Source organism: Sphaeramia orbicularis, chromosome 21 (genome assembly GCF_902148855.1).
Source record: "Sphaeramia orbicularis chromosome 21, fSphaOr1.1, whole genome shotgun sequence".
NCBI lineage: Eukaryota > Metazoa > Chordata > Actinopteri > Kurtiformes > Apogonidae > Sphaeramia > Sphaeramia orbicularis.
The window spans coordinates 24,733,877-24,750,694 of record NC_043977.1 but is presented as its reverse complement, the minus strand read 5'-3'; the positions used below and the strand labels follow the sequence as shown (position 1 = coordinate 24,750,694).

Below are 16,818 nucleotides of genomic sequence, written 5' to 3'. Positions count from 1 at the left end.
AAATTAATTAAGAGTGTCAGCACTGCTAGAGTGCGAGTTTGAAATTTGCAACTTGCTGTCTGATACTCTATTTTTGTTGTATTTCTACTCATCTATTTTATTCTAGTTTTTTTTTTTTTTTTTTGATCATGTATTATTTACTTATTTTTTATTTATCTATTTATTTATCTATTTACTAGCTTCACGCGTTGTATCTGTTACGTCATCAAACTCCACCCACATTCCCGGAAGAGGAAATCCCTGTGCGTTGCTGACGTTGTGTTGTCCAAAGTGACGATGGCGTCCACAGATCAGTCTCTTCTGGACCTGACAGATAAAGAAACCCGGGAGAAACTGTCGTTGTGGGATCGCCGCACCGATGCCATGGCTCCCCTCTCGGAGAGACAAACGGACTCTATCCTAGAGATCCGAGCGGCAGCTGAAACCATTTCTATCCCATCTGAGGTGAACTGTGAATCCGTAGTAGCTAGCTAACATTAGCTCAGTGGGCAGCTAACATACAGTACTTTTAACGCTAGTGCAGCGACTTAAACCCCGAATTTACAACTGTATAAAACTTAATTCATCTTATTTAAGTGATAACAGACTATAAATGTTATTAACTTACCGACACTTGATTGTAGACTGAGTTAGCTGGCTTGCACACCGCCACGTCAAACCACAGAGTTAGCTCAAATATTGACCTGTCAAGTGTGTGTCCGGCTTTGTTTTGCAGTTGCCCATTGAGGACCTGTGTAGCCTTTCGTCCCGGTCCTTACAGTCCCCGTTTACTGCAACAGTACCGGCTTCAACAGAGGATGTCCTGCTGAAAGGTTTCCAGCTGCTCGATATGGAGAGTGATAGGATAGAAACTGCACAACAGGTGAATGCAAACACTGAACAGTGATGGTGGTGGTGCAGTGTAGACAAGTGTGTTTACTGTGAGTGTTTAAGTTTATTGTTTATTGGGGATCCCCATTAGCTTCCACCGTAGTGGTTGCTAGTCTTCCTGGGGTCCCAGTTAAAAACACATCAAAAAGTGATACATCATTCGCAATGTATACAGTGACAGTGCAGTAGCAATAAATAACAGTTAACACATACAATAAATACAACTTTCAAATACGGTACACCCTAGATTTTAGTCTTCTTTAAATACATCTGGGAAGTAAATACTGTAAGTCTGACGGCTTTAGTAACTAGTAATTTTACAGATCACAAGCCACGTGTTGAAATCTGTTGATTATGTATGTTTGTGAAAGACTGAATGGTTAAGAGTTCATTTATAGGGTAATAAAACTCTCCTTGTACTAAGCAACATTCTTTGTCCTTAGGGACCCACTTGAATTTGCTGGAAAATGCATCAGTCACAATCCTGATAAAACAGCTGTTTTTCTTAGCCCATAAAAAGTTGACAGGAACACTAATAACATCGGAAGGTTTTATTGAATATGACTCATAATGTGATGTCACGTAAGGTACCAAACAGTATATTAAGTTAAAAGAAGGTTAACCTTCAAATGCACCAGTTAAGTGTGAAGTAATATTAATTAAAAAAAAAACAAAAACATCACATATACCTAAACACAGACTAGGGAGATTTCATTGCAGAGTAACTTCATTAGCTTTTCATACATTTAAGTACATTTTATAGGTCGATAATGCATGTGTTAGGTTTGACGTAGGTTTTTAATTCAGAATTTTTACTTCTTTTATGTCACCCCCTGGGGTAAAGGATCTGATTTCTTATTCCACCACTAATACTACTCATATGCACGATGGTAATATTATGTTTATTTGTGTTGCAGTTTTTTGCCTGGTTTGCCAAGTTACAAGTGAACATGGACCAAGATGAGAGCGCAAAATACAGGTACTTATATCTCTCTGACTTTAGGCTATGGGTCGGATCAAGAGAAAGTAAATGTCAGCATGAAAAAATAAATTTGCAGACATCATTCATCAAGTGGGCTCATTTTTTAGCTAAAGATCTCTATTTTATGGAACTGTTATAATAGAAAAATTCTGTGATACACGTTGAGACAAAAGACAGAGTCACTGGATTCTGGATTCAGAAGATTTTACTTGCAAGGAGTCAAATACATACACCGAGATGCAGCAGTTGACTGACTAACACTAGGAAGTCTAAGTTCTTATGAAAGAATATGGATATTACAGTCATTGGTCCAAGTGTCCAAACATAATGACGTTGATCCAGTTCGCCATTGGCTTAGGTATTCAAAACACAGTGATGCATGGGTTCAGTGACCACGTTTGTACTCTTCTCCCACCTACACTATGGTCTGATCTCCCCAAGGGCAGCAGGCTGCTCTGCCCCCGAACTGGCACCATGAGACAGAAAACATGTAGATAGAGAAGAAATGGTAGACATATCCTGGGTGCTTTCTCATAGGATATGTCATCATGACCCATCCATGACTCGTGGTCTGGACACCTGGTATTTACAGAGAATAGTCTAATATCATATTTCTCTAACATGTTATCCTTTTTTAATACCACTTGTAGAAAAAAAAGTTACAACCAATTTTAACAATTGTACTTTATGCACCATAGCCATACCTCAGACATAAAAATAAAGCTTGAATTTGACATTAAAAATTATATCTGATTCATTCACTGGTCACAATTAAAAATACTATCTGTGAACTGTTATTGAGAAATTACTCTTTATTTGTAATTTACCTATATCAGTACTGACCACCACAAATTGTAGATAACGCTGTGTTTGTATTAAATACATTAAATAACGCACTGTGATTGTATCTGGCTTGTTGTTTTAAAAAATAAGTCAACATTTTGGGTGATGCATACATGGAAAAGCATCGTCCACAATGTTACTATGGCAACCTGCCCAGATGTTACCACATTCTCATGTCAATAAAACGGAGACTTTTCAATATTTTACTCCAAAATGAATTTTCACCATAGTTGAACAAAATATCTGAAATGTTTTGTCCTACTTGATATCAATTTTTGTCAAGAACCACGTTTTGAATGTTTGCCTAAAGCTTAAAAAATTGATGTCCGTTTCAAGTCCACATGTTACCGAACAGTAATTTGACATTTTTCACCCAAAAATTGTATCTCCCCAAATTTAGTTATATATAATGTGAAAGTGCTTATAAATACCTACTCAAATATTTATAATACATGCTGGGGTGCCGTAAAGGGGAGGTAAATATGACAAATTCATGGGGCCCAGCATTTCTGGGGGGCCCATAGAGCAGTGGAGGGGGCCCAATGGATGCAGCTTAAAAGTTGTGAAAATTTTGTGTAAGATCTGCTGTATAACAGAGGCCTAGAAGTTGGAAGTTGAAAGCATGTTAAGTTTCACTTTTGCCACGTACATAACCCCCACCCCTACCCCCCCGCTCGGACAAATCGATAAAATAATGAATTTTATAAAGGGCCCACATCGTTTAGCTTTCATGGGGCCCACAGTTGCTAGCGGTGCCCCAGAATACAGAATACATGCATATAAGTTACTCTGCTTACATGACAGAGACTGTTGAACACTAAATGTGTCCATGTGTTACCGCTTGATCGGACCCCTGTACTTAGTGTACTGATCACATCTTTGTATACAGGTCAGATTTAAAGACTGTGTAGCTCAGAAAACAGGAGTTGTAACTAGTGTCAGTGCACTTCATATTAAAAACTTTACATATACATATAGAAACACCTCAAGAAATTCTCTCGGCTTGCTCTATGGGTTACTTCTGCACACCTAGTTGCATAACAGTCAGTGATGTCATAGTGGAAGGGGTGGAGCCCCATCTCCTTTGACATTCTTGCTTTGGGAACAGTCTGAATATCCCTTTAAAATATTCATCACATAAAGAAAAAGATGGCAGTTTTCTGCTCTCTCTATGGACAGTTACAGTTTGTTTGTCTATTTTTGGTTGTCATGCTGTTAACTGATCTAATTCACCCTCAGGAAAACCAGAGATGACCTAAACTGTTACCAGGAACAGTGTGATGCTATTCTGAAAGATGTCAGTGCAGCACTTGAGCATTTGGACTCCCTTCAGAAACAGTACCTGTTTGTGTCCAATAAGACTGGAACTCTGCATGAGGCCTGTGAGCAACTCCTTAAAGAGCAAGTAAGCCACACACTCTGTTATTTTGTCTTTATTGCCTTGCCAAGTGAAACCCTTAGATTTAAAGAATGAGTTTACTTATTGTACAATCTTTAAAATTACTTTGTTGTGGATCAGGACAGTAATTTTAATCCTTAACTCTGAAACTAAAGACTTACTGTAAGTAGGGCTGCGTGATTATTGATTTTAAATTGAAATCAGATTTTTTAATTGGGATGATTTTTAAAAAGGGAAATCTCTCTTGTGTCTCCGAGCCGCGTGCCTCCGGGTTACCATAGGCTCCTCCTCCTAACTGTGAGAGTGGTCGTAATTTGAAGTCTGTGTAATGACCACGGACCTTAAATCTGTGCTGGGCCCGCAGTAGTGATACCACTGTAAGCTGTGGTCCATGCACAGATCCCCCAATTCAAATATAACTGTATGGGGATCACTCATCGTATGTTGTCCACGCACGGATCCGTACCGTACTGTCTTCTTCCAATCCGGGTTGCAGGAGCAGCAGCCTCAGCAGAGGAGCCCAGACAGCCCTCTCCCCAGCCACATCCACCAGCTCCAGGGGAATCCCGAGGCGTTCCCAGGCCAGCCCAGTGATATAATCCCTCCAGCATGTCCTGGGTCGGCCTCCTCCATGCATGAATCCTCCAATTTAAATATAATTGCATGGGGATCACTCATATTTCATGGTCCATGCCCACACACATGACTGATGCCTGTCACTGACTTACATTGGTATGACTTCTGTGGGCCCATCACCAAATTTTCGGGGATTTCGTGATACCATCACAGATTCGAGGTATGGAGCAGTACCTTGCATTGCGGACTGCTCACGAAAAGCGACATGCTGACTTCTGTTGTCTTTTGTAGTTTTAACTCAAAAATTGAAATTGAAAATTGAGTTTTTAGAGGAAAAAACTGGGATTTTATTTTGCCTAAAATCGTGCCGCCCTAACTGTAAGATAAAAAAATGGTGTAAATCTATAGCACCTGAAGTCACTTTTTGAGTTTCCTGAACATTATATCTTGTTCTGTTCAGCATAAGATGCACTATATAAAAACTCACTTGTGTATATAAAATAGGTAGCAAGAATTCTGCAGGGCAGCAAATCATGTTTCTCTTCAGCCTTTCTTTGGCATATCAAAGATTTTTATTGACGCTGCAGTTTTCTTTCTTTTTTCCAACTCAACCATGCTCTTCTTCTCAAATATATGTAGATTGGACCTTTCTAGGAGGTTGAAGTGAAATTAAACTGTCATATCATATTGTGTCAACTTTTTTTTTTCCTCTGCAGTCGGAGCTGGTTGACCTAGCAGAAAGCATACAGCAGAAACTGTCATATTTTAATGAGTTAGAAAACATAAACACGGTAAGTTGCATAATATGCCCTGTAAATTATGTCAGTTCAATCCTTTTCATATCAGTGTAATTATGATTGTAGGTAAATTAAAAAAAATAAATGAGTAATCATGTCTCAGGTTAAAAACAACATTGTGAAAAACCTGGATGTCAGCTTCATTTGGATTGCTGTCAGACATTTTAATAAAATTGTAATCTGACATAAAACCTAATAACACAGTTACTCCTACCTAATATTTTTCCCGTTGCTATCAAACACATAACAAGGCACACACAAGATTCACACCTAATTGCAAACCTTTCACATATAAAGAAAATCTGTAAAACAACCTGGTTTTAAAATTAATAACACTTCTCTGCCAGTGGTGCTAGCACATTTGGTAAAAAAAATAATTTGATCATAAAATCCAAAGGTGGAAGACTATAATTGTTTGCAGTTACTTCATGCCCAGTTTTCCTCTTTTCAGAAACTGAACTCCCCAACCCTGTCTGTAAATAGTGAAGGCTTTATACCAATGCTATCCAAATTGGATGACTGCATCGAATATGTTTCCTCGCATGTAAGTAGCTCACACTTTCACAAAATCTGGATAATGTTCCAATACTTTCCGTGTAATTCACCCATATTAATTCTTCAGTCTGGCAGTAAATGAATAGAAGTTGCACATCTCCCACTCAGTTGTCTCAGGTCATTTTACCGCCCTACAAAGATGGCAACCAGAAACCAAATCAAGAAATGTGAACTTGTGATAACTTCAGAATTGTGTCTTCATTGTAAAATCCATACATGGGAATATGTACACTGCAAAAATCTAAATTTTACCAAGTGTATTTTTCTCATTTCTAGTCAAAATATCTCATCACACTTAAAATAAGACATAATCACCTAAAGAGTATTTTTTTGCTTAATTCAAGATTTTTTTTTGCTTGAATTAAGAAAAAAAAATATTGAATTAAGCAAAAAAAAATCTGCCAATAGAACAAGTGAAAATTATCTTGGTAAGATGTCTTGAATAATATTTTCGAGATCTGTTGGTCTAAAAATAGGTTCTTATATCTCACTTACAAGTTACTCTTTAGGTCACAGGTGTCAAACATGCGCCCGGGGGCCAAATGCAGCCCGCCAGAGGTTCCAATCTGCCCGTGGGATGAATTTGCAAAGTCAAAAATTCCACAGTCTTAAATTGAATTAAGAAAAAAAAAAATGCTTGAATTAAGGAAAACATGTTGAATTAAGCAAAAAAAAAAAAATCTTCAATTAAATGAAAAAATCTTGAATTAAGCAAAAAAAAAATCTAAAATTTAGCAAAAAATCTTGAATCAACAACTTCAACTTTTCTTTTGGTTTAGTGCAAAAATAACATTAAATTATGAAAATATTTACATTTAAAAACTATCCTGTAACAATAAAATGTGAATAACCTGAAGAAATATGAACAACCTGAAATGTCTAAAGAAATTAAGTACAATTTTAAACGATTTTCTTCCTGTTACTCAGTGTTTAGTGTCTTTGTAGATCCGATCCATAATGCACATGTAAAAATGATGAGTTGAGGCAGAATATTGTTAAAATTGCACTTATTTTTCTAAAGAAATTTCAGTTTTTCAGGTTATTCACATATTATTTGTTTTGGATTGTTTATAAAAGTAAGTATTGTCATAATTTAATGGTTTTTTTCTTACACTAAAACAAAGACAATCATTTGGAAGTTGTCATTATTTATATGTTATTACATTATTATTTTACTGGTCCGGCCCACTGGAGATCAAATTTAGCTGAATGTGGCCCTAGACTAAAATGAGTTTGACAACCCTGCTTTAGGTGATTATGTCTTATTTTAAGTGTGATGAGATATTTTGACTAGAAATGAGGAAAAATACCACTTGGTAAGATTTGGATTTTGCAGTGTAGTATGTGAATCTGTCTAACACACATTTATCTTTTTTCACTGCAGCCTAATTTCAAGGACTATCCAGTCTATCTGGCCAAGTTTAAACAGTGTCTTTCTAAAGCTATGCACTTCATGAAGATTCACATTGGTAAACACTATGCAGAACCTTACAAGCCAGTTAACAAAAAGGGTGAGTAACATTTACTCTACAAATGTGCATAGAAGCATAGTGACAGTATGTGACATACTCACTAGTGGTGTTGCTTCTTCTTCTCCTCCCTCAGGATCCAATGGGCTTGGCTAATGCAGACAATGCCTTCACACTTTACTATGTCAAGTTTAGAGCAGCTGCACCAAAAGTTAGAGTGAGTATAATGCTTGCCAGTTTCAGTAAATAACACACAGGTAATTTTCTGCAATAAAACAACACATGAGGACAGAGTGCACTGACATTTTTATTTTTATTTTTTTCAGTCACTGATTGAACAGATAGAACAACGAGCAGAGAAAATTCCAGAGTGAGTATTGGATTATGTGTACACTATCAGCTTTTGTAATTCAATTATTTCCACTCAGTCTGTCTGTTAGATAAGCTAACCCCTTCTTATATAAATATGACTAGATATCATCAGCTTCTAGATGAAATCCACCAGTGCTACCTTGACCAGAGAGAACAGCTCCTCAGTCCCAGCATTACATCCACCATTACCGACCTGACCAACCAAAACAGCAAGGACCACTGTGCTCTGGTAAGACCTCATTGGTTCCAAGTCCAGTTGCCCTTTAGATATAGCCATGTGACATTTATGTGTGATGAGAATTCATAGAAAATACCCTCTGGTGTATTTTCTAGACTGTTTGGTACATATGCCAGTCTTTGCACATGATGAATGAATACAGCCTGAGAGTGTGTACACCAACTCTAAAGCTTACTCCTGTTTTAGTCAGAGGTGAATAGCTCTGCAGTGGCCTGGTGGTGTTTGTATACACAGTTATATTCATCTATAAATTGTGAGTTATTGCCCAGGGTTCTGTAAGTGTGTAGAAAAAAAAAAAAAAAAAAATGTAACTGACCTAAAGTTTGGCACAATAATTAAACAGTAAAATATGTTTCGCCTAATGTGAAACTTCACACATAATAATATCTCATTTTGGCACTTGGACAGATTATGTATTTTGATGCTATTTTGACATTTAAAAGCATCACACTAATTGGCTTGATGGGGATGTGATAATTAAAGGTCACAATTTCATGCCATGAAGTGTCCTTATAGATGCACCACCTGTCCAAGCGTTTTTTTTTTTTTTCTTTATATGAAACTTGAAAGGTTATGCATCTTATTAATGATCACTTTAATTGGTGTCTGCATCATTTATGGACTAGGACGTGTTTAGTTGTTTGAAGTGGAGCCAAAGCCGGTTAATGGTAGTGTGTATTTGCACAGGTTCGCAGTGGCTGTGCTTTTATGGTTCACGTGTGCCAGGATGAACACCAACTGTACAATGAGTTCTTCTCTAAACCTACACCTAAACTGGAGTAAGTAGCACCCGCCTTACCGGTAACACAATCACTAAACAAACACATGTAGCTACTGTATTCCAGCTCTCATGCAATTTGTATCCTATTTGTTTAAGGCGTGATTCCTTGAAATGCATGATGGCATTTGATGCGATATGTTATGCACACAGAATAGATAGGATAATTCAGAGTAAATATATGACATTGCTTTATTTCTATAATCAGGGTTTCTGTGGGTCATTAAAAAGCATCGAAAGTCATTAAATAGATTTTGTGAAAATTAAGGCCTTAAATGGCATTAAAAAGCATTAAGTTTGATGTCCAGACTTATTAAAGAATTAAATACACTTGATGGAAAAAAGCATTGTTATTCACGATTTATTTTGATCATATAAACATTTAATAATTTTGATCGGAAGTATAGTGTGATGATGGACAAGTGGAACTCTTTAATTGGCTATTGTTTATGGCCGATGCACGAAGACACAACGCCGGATGCTTGGAAAGCAACGTGATGTGAGCGTGCTCATGCCGTGGCGAAAGAGCAGAGGGAATATTAGCAAATGTCGGAAAAATGGGAAAATGCAAGTTTCAGCAGAAGTGATTGGAGGAGGAACTATTCAGAACCTGGTTAAAGCCTGTCGACAGTAAGCCGTCATAACACTACATATAAAACTGTATCTGCAGTTGGACCTGGGCATGAAATTTGTTTAAAGTGGCATTAAAAAGGGCATTAAAAAGCATTAAATTAGATCTGCTGATACCTGCAGAAACCCTGATAATCCTATCTCCTATGCTTAAGACTCCTTTCAGTTTCACTAAGCAAATAAATTATGTTTATTTTCTGACAGCGAATTGCTAGAGAAGTTATGTCTGTCCCTGTATGATGTCCTCCGGCCTCTAATCATCCACATCATCCACCTTGAGACTCTGTCTGAGCTCTGTAGCATCCTTAAAAATGAGATGCTGGAAGACCATGTTCATAACAATGGTAGGTTAATGTTTTTGTTCTTCTCAGAGCCGCTCCTGTTGCATGGGGTTTTAAAATTGAATAATTTATTGTACTGTATGAAGGTTAGACTGACTTAGGTTTTTTTTGTTGAATTGATGTGCTGCACCTCTTTCCATTATTGCCTGGATTTTACATATTTAGTTTCTCAGTGACAAAAGCAGAGAGGAAAAAGGCTGAAAAGGAATAATAAAAAAGAAAAGTTTCAACAGAACACTACTAAATTGGGTATGATGAATAATTTGATCAGATTGTAGCTAAAATATTGAGACATTTCTTCTTTTGTATCAGTAAATAGCAGTGTGTGTGACACCCAAAATTAAAAGAAGTGATATTTGTACAGCCAGCTGGAATAGGTTGGATCTGAGAAGACAAGCTGCTGTGAAAGTATGTGCTTTTGGGAAAAGCAGGGGAATGTGAGCTGTTTTCTTTGAAACTCTAAAACCTAGATATTTCATAGTACCTTGCTTTTTGACTTCCGTTATCTTTTCTATTTTGTGTATCCTGATCGTACCATATCCAACATAACTTTACTTCCTCTTTTTACTGTAGACCCTAAAGCCATTGTATTGATGGATCTGCACAGGACAAAGTTTTGGGTTGCTTGTGATTTTGATTTCGGTTCTCCTGTATACCAACCTCTATCTGTTTGTTATGTAGCCGCACAGTTGGGGGCCTTTGATGCTGTAGTGAAGCAGATGCTGGAGGGATGTCCAGGAGAGGCTGGTCTACAGGACTCACATTTACATCCAGACTGATATCACAGGCTACAACCCAGCTCCAAGGGGATCTGGCCTATCCCGAGAAACTGGAGATGATGGAAGTACGTCCCATATGTTAACAGATGTACTTTAGAGTTAACTTCTTTTTAATTTCAGCATTAGCTTCATATTATCAGAAAAGCCAGATTCTTACAACATGGCAGCTAATAATATTTCCAGGATCATCTAATGTCTCTGGTTTATAAAACAATGATGAATGATTAAACCCATAAAGACCCAGTGCTACTTTTGTGTCAGTTCCCCAATGAATTTTTACTCTCTGTTTAACCTTTCTTAAGTGATTTATCACCATTTATTACAATAGTATCCTCTGTATTTTGAGTTTATTCAAGTATTTCCCATATTTAATTTACCGATCATGGTAGATGTTCGTAAAAGCTCGTAAAAGTTCGTAAAATTAAACTTAATTGTCATCATATCAGAAACAGAGAACAATGAAGAAACATGACTTTTTCGACAAAATATAGCATTAACAGAACATAAACCCAGTGTCTCCAACCACTGTCATTGATCCAACTCCATGGGTTTTACCGGTGAATCAGTGTTGTAGAAGATGACGGTGTTTCCACAGTAACTACAGAGCCTCTAAACATCTAATGGGTCTATCTCATGACCATGAAAAAGATGACAAAATGTATTTAACACCAATTATTTACATGTATTGATAGGATTAGTGGGATCAAAAGTTATTAACATTTTATATTAGAAGTAGATTTTGTCGCAAGTAGTTTTTAGGGTCTTTATGGGTTAATGATGACATCAGGAGCAAAAATTTCCACATCTGTCATTTGGTTCATCTTATTCAACTTATAAATGTAGCAAATGAAATGCAGACTGCAGTTTCTAAAAGTCTTTGAATGTCTGACTGAGGAGGGTCTTTAGATTTGTAAATGGGTGCGCTTGTGATTAAACATGCCTTTGAGACAAACTAATGTGCAAGAGCTTTTCACTGTGTTTTTCGACATCTGTTTTCTTTTATGTTCTGACTTCTGTCTATTTCATCACCAATAGAGAATCGCTCAGAGCTTGAAGGAGGAACAGATGAAGATGTCACAAGAGCCATGTTTTCTGATGTACAGCTGGAGGATTCTGATGGCAGAAGAAACAGCATGCCGGTCAGTATTTCTACACTGCAACTTTTTTTTTTTTTTTAAACAACTTTGGGTCTTATCGTTTATTCCTTATGGCTCTATCCCCTTCATACAATAAATACAGGGAGTGTAGAAGCATCACGCCTGCAGACATCTATCTCTCCTGCTGATCTGCCACGGCATGTGGTACCCCACTGTTAGACGAACACTTGTTTGTCTGTCCCAAGCTCTACAGATGTATAGATGTGAGTCTTCCATTGTACTGGTCACTAATTTATGGTCTCTTATCTCTAAATATGGCAGAGTAGTTGTTTCCCACTTGTCCATTTCTTATTCCTGGGTTGCTTACTGTCACTTGGTATTTTTTTCTAGAGAGCTGTCTTCCAGGGTTTATCTCAAGAAGCCTATCTGCCTGCATCCAGTCCCTGCTTAAGCGTCGGATATCTCCTTAAAAACAAGGTTGGCACATATTGTTACAGTATTGCTTTGTATTTGCCAAGCCTCACAGTTTTGTATTGTTGTCCAAAAGCTGGAATTGTGCCTTTCGTTTGATTTTATAAATAAGATCATTCCCTCTTAGATGAAATCTGTTTCTTTCAAAATCTTCAGGCTGCAGGCTCCTTAAGTAAAACAGCAGGGTTGTCATTTAAAGTTTAATAAATAGGCGCTTTAATATGCTTCACAGAGTGTTCAACAGACCATACTTTATTGATAGGCTTTTCTCACCTTCAAATTTGCTGTCAATATCTGTGGTAACTGGCCCGTTTCACCCTAACACTTCAAATTAATGCAGCAACATCAATCTCAGTGGATGTGCTCCCACCTTATGCTGATGATGTCTTTTTCCATTGTTTCAGTCACTAGCTGAGCAATAAATGGTTTAAGCCTCCTTTTTTGCCACACTAACACGTCCCTCTCTAGCTATGGTTCATCAGCAGTTATTAATTAGAGATATTCCCCTGTCGTCTCTGAGCCTGTGCTTTTTATGTTCTCTGTAGCTCAGATAGTCAGCAGATGCCCTTTTGTGTTGGCAGCCTGCAGTGTGGATTTAACAGTGTGGTATCATTTTCTGTAGACACAAATAGATGGGCAACTTTTCCTGATCAAGCACCTGCTGATAATGCGTGAACAGATTGCCCCATTTCACACCGATTTTGCCATCAAGGAAATCTCACTGGACCTGAAGAAAACACGAGGTAAGATAATTAAAGGTGGAGGGAACATTGGTGTTCGGCTCCATAAAGCTGGTCATTACATTCTCATGCTCATTAAGCAACTTGTGCCTATCACATGCACCGGTGGCAACAATTAATGTGGAAATTACAGTGTAATCCAACACCATAATGTACATTAACTGATGGCTCACAGGGCAGGCTTGCTCCTCCTATCACCCGCATCTCATTCAAGGTCATTTTAAATTTGCAGCACTAGAGGGCACTCTAATTCTATACCAACCCAGATGTAATCTCTGTGCTCTTTGTTAAGACGCTGCCTTCAAAATCCTGAACCCTAAGGCTGTTCCCAAATTCTTCCGACTTAACAGTCACAACGCCATACTTGAATTCCTGTTGGAGGTAGTGCATTTTCCCTTTTTTTTTTATTAAACAGACCATACACTTTATAGACTTTGATAGCTCAATGCCGAGGGAAACACCACTTGATAGTGCTAAACCTCTTTTTGTATCTGGCCCCCAGGGAACACCGGAGATAAAGGAGCACTACATTGACTCTAAGAAGGATGTGGACCGACACCTGAAGTTTAGCTGTGAGCAGTTCATCCAGCAGCAGACTCAGATCTTTGTAGGGAACCTTGAGGAGTTTCTCACCAAGGTAACGGTTAGAGTGAAGGCAGACTTCGCCTCAGGCAGTGACAACACACCCTGACCTTCATATTTTCAGCTTTTACCTTTTAAAAACCCTGTGAAAAAAAATCATTTGCTTATTCACTGATCATAAAGGTCTTAGTATTGTAACAACTGAAGACAACTGAAGATAAAATAGCATAGGATATCCATTTCTGCTGTTAGTGTTTGTCTCTTATGAATTCTGTCTGTGTTCTGCTGCTAAAAACTGCTGCCTGTTTTTTTTTTTTTCTACTAACCATAGTTCCTATTATCTATTGCCATTTAAGTTGTTACTAGTTGTTTTTTAGATTGAATTAAATTGACACAATAGCTTTTTTCCCACTAATGCTTAACACAACATTGTTAGTTGCTTGTCTTTGTTTGGACGGCTGCAGTTAGCTTTTAAATGATGTCATTTCAAATAGTATTGTTTTGTTGTGACTGTCACCGTTCACAGGTCGCAGCGCTTAAAACTATGGCTATCCAAGGTGGTCCCACATACAATCTAGCTCAGCAACCTTGGGCACAGCCAGGTAAGATTTGTCTCAGGAAATGCCACTGGCATCCTGCTGTAATTCATCAAAACTTGTGTAGTGCGTGCTAGAGGGCATGTCATGTTTTTTTTTCCCTTTTTTTCTCAGTACTTTTTTTCTCCTTTCAGCAAAGATCAACGATATAGTGATGGCTACCTACCGGGTGATGAAGAGCAAGCTGCCAAGCACTTTACAGAGCATGTCCTTGTACTTAGCCAATAGAGACACAGAGTTCATCCTTTTCAAGCCTGTCCGGGTGGGTGGCACAAACATTAGGGTGTATCATGTACTACATGAGTCAGTTTCTTTCTGAAATTCTTAAACCTAAACCTAAAACAGGAACACTTTTATGTTTGCGCTTGGAGGTCAAGAAGCCAGTTTTAAATAATACGAAATTGGAGGCACGTGTGTCCACAAGTTGAACTCTTAGGATGCTTGTGTCTGCCACTGCTTTAAGATATTGATATTTTTGGTCAATTGTGCTGCAAGTTTAACAAACCACACAGTATAAAATAAATCTCTCTCAGCATCTCAAAAAAAAAAAAAAAAAAAAAGACATTTACTCTTTGACAAGTGTTAGTCTGTCATAAAAGACCTCCCAGTCCAATTAAAATTCTGCATTTTGGATCCAGTTCTTGCGTTGACCCCTTTATTTAAGTTTTTCTTGCAGATTGTGCTGATAGCCATAAGATATCAGCATATTTGAGCTCTAATAGATGAATATTTGTGCTGCCTGTGTACTGTTCATCAAGGTGACAGGTGAACCTGCATGAGAGAAATACAATTCTGTGGTTGACATGGAAACAGGATAGTGAGGGGACGTAGGCCAGATGGAAATGTAGTATTAATTTCTCTCCAGCACTCAGTAATATTATGGCTTTTCCACAGAATAACATCCAGCAGGTATTCCAAAGACTGCACGCCTTGCTTCAGGAGGAATACAGCGGAGAAGACCTTCAAATCATAGCATGTCCATCTATGGAGCAGGTATAGTGCCAAAAGGAACCTGACATGGTTTTAATAATAACCACTGCAACAACCTCCACTGCTGAGAGCAACTTCAGTGAACGTTAATGTTAGATAGCATATGCCCGCTAAGCCATGGTGAGCACTCATCATTTTTTTTTTTTTTTTTGGGCTCTCTTTCAGATTAACCTTCTGCTTTCTGTGAATAAGTAATGTCCGAGTTTGGTGTGGAAATGGTAGTGAACACCCTCTGGATAGCACTGTGATGTTGCAACTCCAGCCGTGACCAAGAGCCGAGGCTGAGATGACGAGAGAACTGCACCCGAGCTGCAAGCCGGACCGGGAGCAGTGACCTGACAGAACAGAAACATCCTGCAAAAGGCCAAAGATTCCCCAACAGAGACTCAAGTAGCTGAAAGGATGTTGAGGTTAAGGGTTTTTAGCTCGGAACAAGTGACAAATGTGAAGGTTCTGTTTATTGGTACTGACATGATCGTTTTGTTTCGGTAAAATTAAAGGTGGTGTTGGAGTCATTTTCAGCAGGAGAAGTCCATTTGTACAAGGGTGGATTGTTGATCACTGCTGCATATCTCTAAGTGTTTTTAATAAAAAAGAATTTGCACGCTATGTGAGAGGAGGGGCTTGTTGGGTTATACCGGAGTGTTCACAAAGGCCACATGTTTTTCATGGGTTTTTCATCATCTTGGTAGCTAATGGCTAATTGAGGGGCTTGCATCCACACCTAGATTCCCTTGGTGGGCTTGGAAGGATAATGAGTAAAATGCTGCAAAATCTTTTATTTCATTATTTTAGAAACACAACAGTCTTGTTATACTTAAAAGGACTCTATTATGGTTTGTCCTACAGGGCTCTCAGGTCCCACTGGTTTCTTCTCTGATCAAAACCTACACCATAGTTCTGTACTCGACAGGGTTTGTGAATGATTCTTCCACTTCATTCTCCTGAATGTTTTTTGTTACTCTTGCAAATATGTAAAAAAAACAACAACAATGAAATCTTATGTTTTATACCTTTTCTTTTATACCTAGGTTGATTAAAGCTAAAATAGTGGTTTAAAAAATAAGGCTTTGTTGACTTTAACAGTTTTGTACTGTGTATGATTGATTGACATGTTTCCTTACAGTCCTCACAAAGTAACGAAGACAACAGGACGCTGTCAATAACATTTGCTTTGGTGTGTCCCATGTAAAGATGATGTGTACAGTTGTACTATTTATGAACGTTCTGATTAAAAAAAGATAAATGGTGTTCCGTGGCGTTATTTCTAAACGGAGAATCATTTGATGTAAATTCACAGAACACCAAGCGTCACTGCACACAAATGAGAAATTGCCATTCAAGGACACCGTCAGCTTTAGGGGGTCTTCTTGGCAGACTGTGGCTGTTTCATTGGCAGCCGCCGTCTTTCCATCTGCGAGATGAGACTTTGCAGGAGCTTGACCTTCCATGGACTGACAGTCTTTTGATAGGTGATGAGGGACTGGATGTTCTAGCGCAGGGCATTGATCTCTGCACTCTTCTGCTGCAAATACCTCTGAAGCATGTCAAGCCTAGGCAGCGTTAGACTTTTGCCTTGATTCAGCTGCGACAGCAAGGAAATGAAAAGTAAACGAGAGTCAGTGATTTGGCCTAAAATTCTGTCTATTTCTTGCATCATCCTAAAAAAAAAACCCACAAGCTACACCAACTCACTTTGCATTTTAAGACCAT

At 38.2% G+C, this 16,818-nt stretch overlaps 1 protein-coding gene across 1 annotated transcript; it reads left to right on the top strand.

Moving 5' to 3' along the window:
* The first annotated feature begins 238 nt into the window (after positions 1-238).
* cog3 (component of oligomeric golgi complex 3) lies at positions 239-16,356 on the top strand. The gene is given in 29 exon segments (XM_030125196.1): positions 239-444; positions 716-862; positions 1,788-1,849; positions 3,935-4,100; positions 5,387-5,461; positions 5,919-6,011; positions 7,407-7,490; positions 7,492-7,533; positions 7,628-7,708; positions 7,818-7,861; positions 7,966-8,092; positions 8,789-8,880; positions 9,714-9,853; positions 10,532-10,578; positions 10,580-10,654; positions 10,656-10,694; positions 11,665-11,710; positions 11,713-11,762; positions 11,862-11,918; positions 11,920-11,967; positions 11,969-11,989; positions 12,117-12,203; positions 12,820-12,940; positions 13,230-13,318; positions 13,440-13,574; positions 14,046-14,121; positions 14,250-14,377; positions 15,010-15,108; positions 15,271-16,356. Coding segments are annotated over 29 exon segments (2,469 nt in total). The 5' UTR covers positions 239-276; the 3' UTR covers positions 15,301-16,356.
* The last annotated feature ends 462 nt before the right edge of the window (positions 16,357-16,818 follow it).